The following is a 15,652-nucleotide window of genomic DNA, read 5'->3' on the forward strand; positions in this document are numbered from 1 at the left end:
CTTTTTAGAATTATTTTTGACTCTGTAAGGCTAGATGTATTAATTCTCTAGAAAATGAAGTCCTATTTATTTATTGCTGTACTGCTGAGAGGGATAAGCTGTATACATCTCTGTCTGCAGCCTTGGCTGGCTGTTAGGTGCTAACACTGCTGCTCTCTCACTCTTCTTGCTTAATGGAACAGGGAAGGATATAAGACAAGAAAGCTCACGGATCAAGATAAATGCGAGGAGATTGCTTTCATTCTTCACTAACCTTGGTGCCTGCAGGATTTTTCATGTTTTTCTCACTTTTTTTCTCAGTAACTGCTGTGCAGCATTTTTTGTCAGTTCTTAAATATGTTATCACGGAGGCGCTGCCAGCATCACTGATGGCTCAACTTTGGCAAGGGATGAGTCCATTTTGGAGCTGTCTGGATCTGGCTCTGTTTGCTATGGGAGCAGCCCCTGGGCTCTTCCCACAGGGGCCATCCCTCAGCCTCCCCCACTACCAAAACCTTGCCACATAAACACAATACAGATGTTCAGTTTCATCCAGACCTTGGATGCCACTAAAGCTTAAAAGCTTGATTGCGTGGCCATTGGACATACTGGCTGCACAGTTCAACTTGACTGCAATGGATGAGTTTCAGTCTTTGAATTATTTCAAAATGTGCTCCAAATGGGACTACATCACCATGTTCTAATCAAGTTTCCACTGCATTTGATCTGATCTGACAGCTATCCACCACTGGAAAATGGAGTTTTGTTCCCCAGTTCCCTTAGTTCCTGTTCTTCCCCTTGAGTTAGCTTTGATGCTTGTCACACGCTTTTCAAAAACAATTAGGCTTGTTTTTGGAGCTGGTAAATTTGATTGGTTCAACAAAGCATCTGATGCTTTTATACATTCTCCGATTCAGGCGAGCAATGCTCTCTTCTACTGTGATGAGCTGTTAAAATGAATTTAGCTATAATATATAACATCATCCCATCTGAAAGGTAGAATGGAATATCTGTGTCAAATGGCAAGAAGAGTGAACTTCATTACCATTTCTGTGTGCTTTTGAGGAGTCCTAGACTTGCTATCATGACAGTACTAAAGAATATATTTGGGATAAAGTATACTAAAGAAGTATTGGGGATAAAAATGACATATTTTAGTATTAGAAAAAGTTACTTCAGTGGGTTTGGTTTCCTCCCAGCTTTGTCATTGTCAATGTTTACTACAACTTGCAAGCATGTGGCGCCATTCCACTGCTGGAGGTATATAGGTGCAGAGAAGATGACAGAAACTGAGTTGACTTTCATGTATCTGTTGAAGTACATTACATGTCATGCCTGTTGAATGAAATCTGATTCTCTTCCACGCTTGTTTTCCCTATTTACAAAAATAAAATGTGTTGTGCTGTATGTGTTCTTAAAAAAAAAAAAAAAAGCCAAGATTAACATTTTGTTTGGTAGAAGATTAGGTGAAGATGAAGCAAAATCTGTAACTTTGGTTGGTTTCATGAAATATGACCTGAAGAATACAGAACATGTTGATGTGTTTTGGTGGATTTGGGTAGATGAATATATTTCAAGTTTTAGTTCTCCTTCAGTGTAGAATGACCTTGGCTTGGGGGCCAGTAAGTTTTAATTACAGCTGTTATGGAACATGCTGCTAGACCATCTCTCCTTGTGGATTCTGACTGATTTTGATTTCTGGTTTTATAATTCCAAGAAATTCAAAGTATACAGAAATTGTTGTATAGGAGGTTTGTAGGAAGAAAATACCTGACTTGGAATTCACAGTTCGGAACAGTCACGACTGCTAAAAGTAGATCATACTTTTAGCTAAATAAATAAAAATGTCAAGACAATGACAAAGAAATTTGTTTCTTTTGTTACATTCTTCATTTATAACTGCCTTGGTACAGTGTTTTTCTAAGATCCTGATTGTCCCCACACATGCCATCTAGATTTTTTCACCATCTTTTGTATTGATTGCTTTTATGTAATTAAAGCTTTCAGTTCAGTTTACTCCTCTACAGCAATGAAACTCTGCATAACTTGGGGTGGATTACAGGGTAGAGTGCGTTTGTGTCAGTTTAAAGGGACTGAGAAACCAAGTAACTGTGTTGTGTTCCTAGTTAGAATTTAGGAAGAAGTTACTGTTGCTTATCTACAGTCTTTCACTTGAAAACTTGGCTTTAATGGGGTAGAAGAAAGAATTGTACTTGGTCTGCTCTGTTTCTAATTTCATTCTCTATCTGCTGCTTGTCTGGCAGTATTGGCAAGTTACAGCTGGTGATGTGTAACAATTAACAGCGCTGATGTTAAGCTTTTTGGAAAATTGCATTTTCCAAAAGAGTGAAGAGAACACAACGTCTGCTTCAGATATCTGAACACCAAAGCTAGCTGGAATCTATTATTACCAAGAGGTGGGAACAGATCATACAGTACAGTGAGATTCTTGGTTGTGTCTCGTTAGTCTGAAGATCAAATACATTCCAGAATGAGGAGTTTTAGCTTTTTTTCTGATGTGTACTTCTTGAAAGCTTTAGTGTGTCCTAGGACTATCTACCTGGATATCAAAACTGTTTCTGTCTCCCACAGTATAGATTACTGAAAGCAATCAAAATATTTTGTCTTTTTTGTGTGTTTATGGGTTTGTTGATATATATCTAGTTGGATTTTGTTAAGATATGGTTAAGCATGAACTAGTTAAACAACATTGTCTTCTTAATTTCTTTCCACAGTTTTAAAACCGTGAAATCATGGCTCATTCAAAGACAAGAGCCAATGATGGAAAAATCACATATCCTCCAGGAGTCAAAGAAATCTCTGATAAAATATCTAAAGAAGAGATGGTGAGAAGGCTAAAGGTTAGTAACCAATTAATTGCTTGCAGATTAAAGTTTCTTGTAAAAGGTGTTCAATGCTTCTATTACTATATATCTGGAAGGTTTTTTTTTCCTGTGGGCTTTACCTTTTCTCTGCATAGAATGAGAAACTTGTTTGCTCTTGTGCCTTCTCTTCTACTGCTTTCTTGAAATGGCTTGTTCAAAAAAGGATTAAATGTATCTAAAAATCACAAATAGAAATGAGCTGCATTAATGTCAAATACTACTTAAATTTTATTTCAGCTACAATGCAAAGTCAGTACTTTCATTGTTCTCCAGTATTTTCTTCTCTGAAAGAGAGTAATAATTTTGGAAATAATTTGAATACCTCTCAATATATTCCTTTTACACCTTTTTGTTTATTTGTAAAAACCTTTATTCTCATTGTTTTAGCCTGTATCATGATGAAGGTAGTCTTTCTTATACTTGAATCTATATACTTGGACTATACTTACAGTCTTTGATGTATTTCTGTCTTGAATTTCTTGACCACTTCATTTGGCCTAAGTGTACAGGAAGGTTGGACAGATTTGGAGGCTAATTTTGTTACTACAGTTCTGTATCTACCCATGTGCTCTCACAAAGAGGCAGGCCTGTATTGTGCAGGAGGAATGCCTGCAGCTTGGGCTGGCCCTGTTGAACTGGAGGGAAAAGATGTGGGAGAGGAACCTTAAGTATTCTAACAGATGGAAGAGCTTAAGTTGGAGTTTTTCCTGAAGTAATTTTAAGTCAGTTGGAACTATGGGTAAATGAACAAAACCCAATAAAATCCCAAAACAAAAGGATTGCTTCTCCTCTTCTCCCCCAGCAACCTCTCTGGGCTTTGGGATTTTTGTTGATGGACTTCAATGAGTATGTTGCATTCTATGATGCTGAATAAAAGACAACATTTATAACTTTACATATGAATGATTCCTAAGAGAAGGAATTCTTTGTTAGCACTTGCATATTTTTATCAGCTTGTGGAAATGCAGCACCACAGTTCTTACTAATCTTTTTTCTCCTATAGCTTAATTTCATTTTTGGCCTTCAGTGTAGTCCCTTCTGTTATTTTGATCTGTCTTGCAGAATAAGAGGACTTTGTAAGATGTCTTGTGTTTCTTTTTAGCTGTTTACTCTGGCTGTGAATTCGTTGGTGCTCAGGCAGGGAAAAATCTGCACAGTGTTTCCTTTAAATCAGGTTGGATGAGCCACACTACACCAGAAGTGTACAGAACTTCAGTATAAACACAGTTGCAGGTGCTAAAGAACAGTAGTTGATAAATAAGTGAACTATTAGCCTCTTGATTTCTCTGACTGCCAAATTCACATAATTATTAAGGAAAAAGCACTTTTCTGTGCACAAGCAGACATTCTCCTGTTTGTTGATGACAATATATTAATATAAATGCAAATTATTGGGAAATCTGAGAATAAAATGGAAAATATACAGAATGAATTTCTGCATTAGCATAAGTTACCTCAGAAATTTTATGCATTTTGAATTTATGCCCTCTTGAAGTTTATAATAGATTTGGAAAGAAGATAGAAACTAAATGGTGACAGTTGTGAACTAGCACTGGAGACAGAAAGAAGGTGATGAACACTTGGAAATGGTGAATAGTATGAGAAAAGCATTTTCCCACAGTTTCTTTTAATACACAAAGACCAAGTCATCATCTAATGAAGTACTAGTTTTAGACCAGCAATCTAATAATACACTTTTGTGTAAGTTTTATACAAGTGAATTCCAAAGCTTGTTTCTGTAGAATGATGTAGTAAAAATTGAATGGATTAAGAAGTATGTGCTGCATCTGGAAGATGAATCTCCAGGAGTATAAATCATGGTGGTCTGGGTGTGATTTCAGGCTCCAGAATCCTCTGCTAGGACAACTAGCTTGTTTTCCTTTGTTTTTCCTTAACCACTGTGATGGATTGCTCTGCAGATAGGATGACTGATCTTTGTTGTCCGGACTTGTACAGATGTTTATGTTATCAGGGAAAAAACACTAAAAGTTCATTTCCAGGGTAGAAAAAAACCCATACTTGTTGCAAGAAGTGTGAAAAGACTACTTTAAATAGAAATGAGAACAATTCCGACTTGTAAATTAATTAGAGTGAAAGGGTACCAGTGCACTTCAAGTGGTTCATCTTGTGCCTGACTGGGCAGGACTTTATTTTTCTTGCACTGGAAGTTAATGTCTACATAAGCTGCTGATGATCTGTGCCTCTTTGTAAAGGATTCTCATATGTTTGAAAACTTCACAGCCTCTGTGATCCTAATTATGCAGAGGTTTGGGGTTTTTTAAGTTGGGCTTGTTGCTCCCTGACCAGTTATAGTAAGTTTTTTGAAGGGGAGGGGCAAAACCCAACTAAACAACAAACTATAACAAAGTAAAGTATTTTGCAGTATTACAGGATTCTAGGACTTGACATTGTTATTCTTTGAATAATATCTCTTCCTGCACTGAAGAAATAGATGGGAATTTTGGCTTTAATTCTCAGGATTGTGTAATTAAGTCTTGAGTATCATTTTGTTAATTTTACAAGAGTTAAACTCCTTAAAATAACTCTGCCTCTGTGAGTCAGATAAGGAATTGGAGATGGGCATAATGACTTTGTTTCGTCAATAAATTTCTCTCCTTCAGAAAGTTTTTTAAATGTAGGAATTCTCACCAACTAGCAGTTACTAAATATAGCTTTTCCTGCTTTTGTTTTATTTAGCATGTTAAATATTTGGTCCCAGACTCTTTTTTTTCTTCCATAACTTCAGTAACTGGATCCTAATAATCCTAGTGGTCATTTTAATCTTGCTGGACAACATCCATGCTGCTGAGCTGCCTAGATTAATATGCATTTGCTGAAAGTGTGTGCTCTGCTTCTGGACAGCACAGGGAATAGAATTTTCCTCAGTGCAGTAATAGGCAAAAACCTGAAACTGAAAGAGAAGAGAAGAGAAAAAATCATCACTGAATAATTGAGGGAGAAACAAATATTTTTTAATAATGTTTGCTATTTTCTGAAATTTTAAGTGAATGACTGTAACAGTGACTGCTGTTGCACTTCTCTTTGATTGTCCAACTTGATTATATGGTTTCTCAAAAAGATTTGGGAAGTCTACAACTAGGCTTGCAGTAGTTCTGCAGAGACTGTGTGTTGGGACAGTTAATAGAGGACTTGGCCAGGTCATTTCCTTTGCCCTGAAAAATGAAAATACTGGTTGCTCAAGTAAGTACTACTGTATAGCTAATAACACTTCTGACAGAAGTTGTACAAAACCAGAAAAGTAACTTTTACTAAGGACTCTGTTGCACAGAGTATTTAATTTTATGTACTAATGTGTATCTGTTTATTTAGATGGTTGTGAAAACTTTCATGGATATGGACCAGGACTCTGAAGAAGAAAAGGAGCTCTACCTAAACCTTGCTTTACATCTTGCTTCAGATTTCTTCCTCAAACATCCTGATAAGGATGTACGTTTGTTGGTAGCGTGTTGTCTTGCCGACATTTTCAGAATTTATGCCCCTGAAGCTCCGTACACTTCACCAGATAAACTGAAGGTAAATTAAATTAATCTTTTTCCACACCAGGTTTTTACACTCAGTGATTAATATAATTGGTTATGACTGCTTTTTACCTCCTTTTATTTCTGGTTCAAAGTTGTCACTTGATTTTGGGATATAATTGGTCAAATCAATTGTCCATGACATAAAGGGCTATACAGTACATCTTCCATAAACTTGCAGAGTTTTGGATCTGTATTGAAAAAATTATCTTCTTGAACTGTTTTTGGCATTTGCAGGTTACTTTACTTTAGAAATATTGATTATATGTATAGCTTTTAGTACAGTCTCTTGCAAGATAGCCAATACCTTCACTTGGGAAAATACTCCTACATCTCCAATTAAACTACCAAGAGAGAGGTACTTGTGTCTTTATAGATAAATGTTTGATTGAAACAAAGATAAAGTACTTTTGTACAGAGTTTAATGATTTTTGATGCGGCTTGGAAAATTCTGCTATTATAAACATCACTGATCCCACTAGATGGAGATGGTTCATAGAGAAATGTCAGGTTTGAAAAGAAGTACAGATCTGAGTCATTTGTTTCAGAAAAAAAATTATATTGCTTTGTGGGTTTTTTTACTTTTTAAAGTAGAAATCTAACTTAGTTCCCAACTCTCAAAATCAAACTGTTTCCCTTGTGCAGTCAGAATCTAGAGTGATGAACTGAGTTTCGGGGGAAATCAACAAAAAAACCAGGTGAAGGTAACACTGAAAAATGCATACTTCTTTGTCTCCCTGATTTAGGAATGTGTGTGGTCTTTTTTGTTTAGTTTGGTTTGGTCTTTGTTTATTCCACAGTGGGATAAAAAAGATGGTTGTGGTGGATGGTCTATCTATTATCTTTTTAAGAGGAAATCACTCAATTTGTCATCTAGTGGTTGCACCAGCAGTGCTTTCTAATTAGGGAAACAGTGCAGTTTCAACTGCCGTAGTACATCTTTTGTTAACAGACATAGTGGAGAGATATCTAGGGATTTTTCTTAGTTCTGTTTTCTTAATTCTGAATTAGTGTGTAATCAGAGGTACAGCATCTACTTACCTTACTTATTGATTGCGCCATCTTCAACTGGAGATAAATATTGGGTTTTCTACTGTGCTATATTTGAGTCTGGTTTTCAGGTGTCCTGATTTCTCTTTCAGTTTTGAGTATGTTTTCATTTGCTTGTTAGGCTTAGAGCTTTAATTTCTCTCTTTCTGAGTTGGGCTAAGTTCCTCCTTAGAGTATTTGATCTACCGAACGCTACTAAGCTTCAGATTTCATAGTGTACAATATTGGAAGATTTACAGTACTAATCTCATACCTGAAGTATCAGAATACTACAATCACTGCTTGGACAGAGCTCAGTATGGATGAGGGATGAGGATGAGGGACCCCAATGCCAGCATTGGGTTCTGTAATCTGTGTGGATTTCAGAATTCAGTTTCTTGATGCAGTTTTCTAAACGTATCTTGAGAAATAAAGAAAAGCCAAACACTAGGGGCCTCTGCCTAGGGCTGCTGGGGTAGGTTTTTTGCAAACCCGTTTCCTCTGAACTCAGCTTTTGTGGTTGCAGGACAAGCTCTGATAGAAATGTCGAAGAGTTCCCTCCACTTTATGACAGAGGTAAGAGGAAGAATGCTTCCTCTTGGGTTATATCTTGGCACTATTTTTACCCAGTATTTCATATCAAATCCATACTGCAGCTGAGTCTATTCTTGTATGTTTAACACCAGAGTTTAAAATGGCAAAGCAGAGTGCTGCATAGGATTAATTTCTTGAGAGGAAAGGACTTAAGTTTTGCCCTTGCTTCAGACTCAGTGGATCTCTGTAACTGGAGCAGGTTTGCTCTGTTGTGATCTCAAAACTTCTAACTTTGAGCCCTCCTCAGTCCATGTAAAGCCTAGAGCCCAAATATAGTTTTTTGGTGGGAAAATAACCACTTATATGTGTCAGTTGAAAATGACTTGAACAGAAGGACTGTCTGCCTGTCTCTGCTGAAATGTAGACCTTAAAAAGGGTATATGGTAGCAGAACTTCAGTTATCAGAAGGTGTTCTCTGGTGAGAGCCATGGCTCTGATGATTACTGGAGCCATTATGGAGTTAATTGACATCAAGACAGCAATCCACAAAAAAAAAAAATCCCTAAAGTTGAAGTGTGAGCACTTCTGTTTTTGATGTCTGGATTCTAATGTAGACTTGCTTTATGCAGTCTCATGCAAAAACATTTTGTCCAGTTGTGAAATTATTGCAATTTTTTGGCTGCAGCCAAAGTTTATTTTAGCCTGTGTTTTGAATTTATAAATGCATGTTCAAGTAGTATGTTATGTGTGCTTAAAAAAGGGAAAAATGTTTGGTCATAGTACATGAGATACTAAAAATTAATGACTACTTCTGAGCTTAGTCTGTCTTACTTTCTTTAAATAGGAATAGGAAAAAATAGTTTGGAGTAAATTCTTACTTTTTCAAACCATGCTGTTATTTGAAGCATTCAGGTGTTGGACTTACTGTACATGTATGCTATTCATTAGTGTCTGTAGTTATATACAGCACAGTGATGAGAACTGTGTTTTGGAAAATTAGTAGGGTCTTTGAATTACATTCAGTAGGTAAGTATTGCATACTGAGCTGCAGGATAAAAAGTATCACTTGCTTGAATGGACTGGTTGAGGTTTACCTCTACAAGTAAAGTTTAACAGAAAAAATTAACATAGAGCGTGGGTTCTAAGGTCAAGTAGGATTTTATGTTTGGCATTGGTCAGTCTGTCACATGCCCCCTTTCTTCTTCAGTTGATTCTTATTCTTCCCTGAGACTCAGTTTGTATGTCTTCTAAACTTTACAGAGCCTTTCAGTGTGCCTGTTTTCCATAAGACACCATTCATTTTGGGTGGGGACTGATGGCCTGCTAGTGTTCAGGCACTAATTTTTAAAGGAGGGATTCTTCAGATGGGCTTTTGCATGGGGACTGAATGCTCCTGAGTGGTTGGAGACCATTAGATGTGTCCTTCGTGCCTTTTGGTTTAATTTCAGCTAAAGAGTCTAGACTGTGTGCTCTGTGAGGGATCTGAGGTGTGAACCAGACAGTGATCCTTCTGATCATACTTAACCCTTCAAAATCAGTTTCAAACCAAGTTAAAACATGAATGTAGCTGTATCTTTGAACAGTGTTTGCTGTGCTTTTTTGCTAAGAGTTGGTGATGTCACATGTAATCTAGTTTTTGATTTTACCTAAATTCACAGTAAGTGCCCAGCTTAATGATTAAGGCTGGATTTTGTGGTTATAGTGTTAGAAAAAATGAAACCCTATTCTTATCTTTTGTCTGTGTATTATTCTTGGGGGACTTAGGGGAAATGGTCATTTAGAAAGTGTTATAGAAAAGCCTTATAGATTATTTCTAGGATAGATTTTCAGGATAAACAGTAAAGCTCTTTTGTATTTATTATGGCAACTTTATACCTTTTGGAATTTGTTTGATTTACACCTGAGTCGTTAGAAGAAACATAGATACACTTGAGGCTGTGAAGAGTGTTTCTGGTGATATTTATTTCTAAATATTTTCATTTCATATAGTCACATTAGATTAATATAGTTGTAGTTGTGATTTTCCAGCTGTTAATTATCTGAATGTAAAAAAAAAATTGAAAAGATGCTTTCCTGTGTGTTTCCATTTTGTTCAGAATTGACTCTGTTTGTTCTTTGTAACCTGCTTCAATTTACTCTGTGTGAGACTTTTTCTGAAAGAGTCTTCTGGTGCTGAAAGTTGATAGAAGAAGCAGGAGGAACTTGGTTTATTAGTTTTGGCAAGAGGTGTTATCTGTGTCAGTATCTTGACTGAGACTGAGAAATGCACCAACAGTACAGAGTGAACATATAAGAATATTCTTAGGAAAGATGTAGTTGCCTACTGCTATTTTCCTCTTCTTTTGAAACTCATTGTAATATGAAGTAAAAATATTAAATTCATTGTCCTACTGAATAATAATCTCTTGACTTCTGCAGCCAGACAGTTGCAGCTGTGTTTGTCAAGTTGAGTGCTTTTCCTTTGAAAATGAAAAACATTTGTTTTCTTAGGAAAAGGTTACTTTCTCAACCCTTTAAAGAAGCATGAAGTATTTTAAAATTACTCCTTGACATTTTCTATGGTTTTGTAGATGATTTTGTAGATGATTTTCTTTTGGGTAGTGAAATAATGTCTGTCATTGCTGCATATTTTGTAGTGACTAAATAATACAAGTAACTTTAAAAGGTAATGATTTTATTTTGAAGGTGTAATTGCAATTGCTTGAATAACTAGCACTTGGTTTTTTTCAGGATATATTTATGTTCATAACAAGGCAACTTAAAGGTTTAGAAGATACAAAAAGCCCCCAGTTTAATCGATACTTTTATTTGCTTGAGGTAAGCTTCATAATTTATTTCATAATAACTGTTCAACATAATCTTTCAATTTAATCTTGTGTTAACTACTCCTGTTATTTTTTCCTGTTCCGGAAACAGAACATTGCTTGGGTCAAGTCTTATAACATATGCTTTGAATTAGAAGACAGCAATGAGATTTTTACACAGCTGTATAGAACACTGTTTTCAGTGATAAAGTAAGTATTTTCACCCCAAAATACAATATATTATTGCATGATTGAGGCCAGCAACTTCTAACAGAGCTGTTCAGTGTGACTGTTAGCATTATTGACTGTAGTTTTGTAATTTAGTTTAACTAAAGGTAGCAGAACTGTCAGTTTTGTGTTTTAGTGAAACAAGGCACACTGCACATTGTAGGAGTTACTCCGTGAAGGTAGAGTCGGCGACAAAGTAGCACCATAAGCAAAGCAGCAGGGGTAGCACGTGGTTTATTGTGGGGGCCCTGCTTGTAGCTGCTAGGCCCAGCTAAAGCAGGCCAGGAGAGCAGGAACAGCGAGGGAAAGAGAGCGGGGAAAGAGCAAAAGAGGGAAAAGACCGGGGCGGGGGGGGTGGGGGGGGGGGGGTTGGTTCTGAATACCATACAATAAATATCTTTCCAAGTTGAATAGTATGAGTTGGACCAACCAATCTAATACAAGATAACAACATTTACTTACAGCCAATAGAACTGTTCCATTACCTTTGGCAAGCAGAAGGATATTGTTCAATCAAGGGAGCTGGCCCTCAGCTTGGCACATCATTATTCACTAGCTGATGGCCCTGTACCCCTCACCCTAAATCTCAAAGCTTGCTTTAATTTCTATCTCACTTGTTGATCTCATACTCCCAGAATCTAAACCATCATATTTGCAAGGTCTTTCTACTTCATCCTTCCCAGCAGCACATCATCTTTTTTTTTTCCTACGAAACTTAGCTTTGGTTGTCATTTACTGCATTTATTTTGATTCTGTTCTTGAAATTAAATCATGTAATAGGCAATTCTAAGGAATTTGGAGGATTATTGCAGTAAAAACATGAGTCAGAAAGTAGTGGACACTGGAAGGTACTGCTAGAGGTAGTCTAGTCCCTTTGCTCAAACCAGGTCAGCTTGAGCAGATTGCCCAGAACTGTAGCCATTTAGGCTTTGGGCATCTCCAAGGATGGAGAGGCTGTGCCCTCTTTGGGCAACCTTCTAGTGCTCAATCACCCTTTTATTTTAAAAGTTTCTTATGTCTGAATGGTATGTCTTGTATTTCACCCTGCACCCATTGCCTCTTGTTCTGTGACTGGACACCACTGAGCATGTGGTGTCAAGACAGTCCTGCCCTGTCTTCTCTACTCCCAGCATCAGGTATTTCAACGTAATGATAAGTTCTTTCCTAAGCCATCTCTTCTCAAGGCTAAAAAAATATGTCAGCTCTCTCAGCCCCTCCTTCCATGAGAGCAGCTCCAGGCCCTTAACCATCTTTATGAACCTTTGGTGGACTGAGTCCAGGATGTGTGTGTCCCTTTTTGGAAGCCCAGAACTGGGCACTGCACACCAGAGGAAGCCTCCCCAGTGCTGGATAAAGCAGAAGGATGTTCTAATACACTGTCTTTTCATGGTAGGCACAGATACAGTGTGCTGCAGTAATGAATGAGGAGAGCATGAAATTTGGGTGATGGTATATGCAATCAAGGAATCTCTAACCATTTTGATTTCTAAGAAAATTAGTCATTTGCTGATTTTATTCCTTGTTGTTTGGCATCACCATGGGGAGTACTCTGAATAGAAGTTGTACTTTATATAGATATTGCACTAAGAATTCTTGTTTTTAATTTCAGCAATGGTCATAACCAAAAAGTACACATGCACATGGTTGATCTAATGAGCTCTATCATTTGTGAGGGAGATACTGTGTCACAGGAACTTCTGGATACAGTGTTAGTTAATCTAGTGCCAGCACATAAGGTAAGACTTAGTGCTTATGTTTTGTTTTGTTCTATTGTTTTTTTTTGTAATCATGATTTCTTGGATGAATGTATATGTTCAGATATAAAGATCTAATTGAGACAATGGGCGTAGCACATGTCTCTGTATTATCTGGATTTCTTTTAGCAAACAAGTAATTGTATTAGACAGAAAATTCAGTCAAGTGTCATTGCTCTGATATATTTGCTGTAGGCAAACTACCAGTGGTCACAGTAATCTAAAAGATTGAATGTCATATGAATTTAAGCACAGTTTTTTAATGTTCCATCAAAGCTGGTAGAATGTAATAGAGAAGTTACATATATCCTTTGCAAAGTTTTTAATTCATGTAATGCTGTATTAATAGTTCAAACTAAGATGCTGCCCTGAGTGGGAGGGAAAAAGTTATGACTGCTGATTTATAATTGGCTCTGTTGTATTTCAGAAACGTTGGCTTGCTGTTATTGGTATGTTTCTGATGCAGCCATAGAATTAAAACTGTGTGCAGAAATGGTGGTTTTAGAAGAGCCCAAGGAATGGCTGTCTTACCTTAATGGATAATATCATGTTAAAAAAAAAAAATTCCTATAGGTGAACTAAAGTAAAAACCTCAGAACTGTGCATATGTTGTGATATTTAAATGTTTAAAAAGCATGGAAGTCTGGCTCCTTAGTTCAGGAATCTGTGTCCTACTCATGGGCTACTCGCTTGTAAGTTGTGCATGACAAAAAAAGACTGTGGGGAATTATCTAGGAAACATATCTTCAGCTGTATTTTGGACACTTTTAATAGCTTTTTTTTCTTTCTTAAATTATATTCAGGAAAGTGCTAACTACTGTAGTTTCTGAAAAGTGTAAGGTTAAGTGGTTATTAATAGAGATGCTTTGGAATGCCTACTAGTCTGCCTTTACTACTAGCCATTAATTGCAGTAAATAAATAGCACATATATTATTTTCTATTGACAGTGAAAGACTAAATGCTTCATATAGGTCAGTAATTCTTTTTTTGACCACTGAAAATGTTTTAGCTGTGTCCTTCAGGGAATCTAATACTTGTGTGCCAGGACTAGATTGAAATTTGCATGGCTAAAGTCCAGATTTATGAAGTAAAGTTTTGTTATCCAAAAAAAAAAAAGCAAGAATGTGCAAAATACTTCAGTTTGTGTTTTCTCAGTTATTAAGAATCTATTGTTTCATTGTGTCATCTGTGTTCAACTTGATTTGACTGTACTATTTTTATGTTTCATGTTTAATAAACGGACTCTGAGTTGAAGAATTTGCATCCTTTTAGGATGTCTGTAGCATTAAAACAATTCTGTTACATAGTGGATTTAAAATTACTGACTGAATATTTTAAAAAGGGTAGTATATTTGAGGGTTTACATTTTCTGTTGCTTTTCTTTTAATTAAAGTCTCTCTGTGGATGGGATGCTCATTTATAGCCTGCATTCTAACTGAAATAGTTACATGATGTCAGACTGTATTCTGAGTACATTTACCTTTTTTTTTTTCTTTTGCCATACTAATGGAAAGGAGCTTCTAATATTTTTCTGTTTCATCTCAAAATCTTCACATAATGAATTTTTATTTAAAATTATTTAAGATTTGGGTTCTGTGGCTACTGATGTCAAGTTGGAAAAGTGTAATAAATTCAGAGTTGAGAAATTTTCCACTCTTCTATTGAGCACAAAACTAGAAGGAGATAAAGGATGAGTTCCACCATAAAAAAGAAATAGATCTTGTCCGACCTCACTGTTCAGCTGTGTGGGCTGTGGAAAAGGGAAATTGAATAATCAGACTGGTCACCAAAACTGGCATAAAGGCAGACATTGGTGTAATGGTCTGTAGGGAATCCCCAGATTTCCTAGGGACCAAAAAATATTTTGATGGAGTGGAAGGAACATAGATCTGCTACTAGCTCAGGTTTGAGGATGATCAGATTGAGAGATTGTTGAAGATAACTATCTGTAGAAAGTGACACAGGCAAGTGATGTATTTTTAATATGGCCAAAAGGAAGGTTGTGTCTGAGAGGGAACCTGTAGTGGCCTAGTGAACTGAATGGCTGCATCGTAGAGAGGGATTGTATTGGTAAAAGAAGGCTGAGCTCCTCAAATCTCAGTCTGTGTAATTTATCTAACCTGTGGTCTGTAAGTATCTGCTGGGAGCAAAAGTTCATCCAGTGGATGAAATTCAACATTAGACAACCTGCAGAAATTACGTGAATATTTTTAAGACACGTAGTAATTAGATGAGCAGTTTACAAAATGTTGATTCAATACTGTTGCCCCTTAAACCAAGACAATATTTTCCAAAGATGAAAAATAGATATGGTCCATAGTCCTGAGTAGTAAGTGTGTAAAAAGCAATGGTGCTTGCAGGATGTCTGCAAATGTCGGGCGTAAGGAGCATATACTGGGCACATGATATGAAATGTCTGTATACCATAATCAGTAGTCACTTAGAGTAGTTTAGAGTTGTCACTGTTTATCTTGCTTGAGTTTGTCACCCATCTCCCTGGTCAGGATAACAGCCACCCTAATGTAAACCTGAATGAAAGCAAGTGACACCACTATCAGAAAAGAGGCACACTGGAGTGTGCACAGGCTGGCTTGACTAGTACAGCTGTCAGATAAGCCAATAAAATGGCAGGTTAAACTTGTCTGACCATGTGCTTAACTCTTAATTTTGATGTTGAATTATTTTTTTCCTTTTGTAGTTTCTCTTCTTTTCTGTCAACTCAACTGAAATTGTTTTCATAGGATTATATTGAGGGAATGAATTTAAGTGACCTAAACCCAGATAAGATCTAGAAGCAAGGGAAGAGGTAGTTAGTATGAAAAGGCAAGAAAAATTAATAGTTTTCCTTTCCCCTTTAGTGATCTTTTTGTATTATAAAGCTTTTATGCCAGACCTGCAA

The 15,652-nt window shown here is 36.6% G+C and overlaps 1 protein-coding gene across 4 annotated transcripts in view; it reads left to right on the top strand.

Annotated features, from left to right (window-relative positions):
* PDS5B (PDS5 cohesin associated factor B) overlaps nucleotides 1-15,652 on the top strand; it is a 101,735-nt gene that overhangs the window by 18,614 nt on the left and 67,469 nt on the right. For all 4 annotated transcript variants that reach the window (XM_063394781.1, XM_063394778.1, XM_063394780.1 and 1 more), the window contains exons 2-6: nucleotides 2,715-2,840; nucleotides 6,195-6,398; nucleotides 10,697-10,783; nucleotides 10,883-10,980; nucleotides 12,608-12,734. In XM_063394781.1, coding sequence (XP_063250851.1) covers nucleotides 2,733-2,840; nucleotides 6,195-6,398; nucleotides 10,697-10,783; nucleotides 10,883-10,980; nucleotides 12,608-12,734 — 624 coding nt within the window. In that variant the 5' untranslated portion in view covers nucleotides 2,715-2,732. The remainder of the gene's footprint in view (nucleotides 1-2,714; nucleotides 2,841-6,194; nucleotides 6,399-10,696; nucleotides 10,784-10,882; nucleotides 10,981-12,607; nucleotides 12,735-15,652) is intronic.

The sequence above is a fragment of the Prinia subflava genome, chromosome 3 (genome assembly GCF_021018805.1).
Source record: "Prinia subflava isolate CZ2003 ecotype Zambia chromosome 3, Cam_Psub_1.2, whole genome shotgun sequence".
Classification (NCBI taxonomy): Eukaryota; Metazoa; Chordata; class Aves; order Passeriformes; family Cisticolidae; genus Prinia; species Prinia subflava.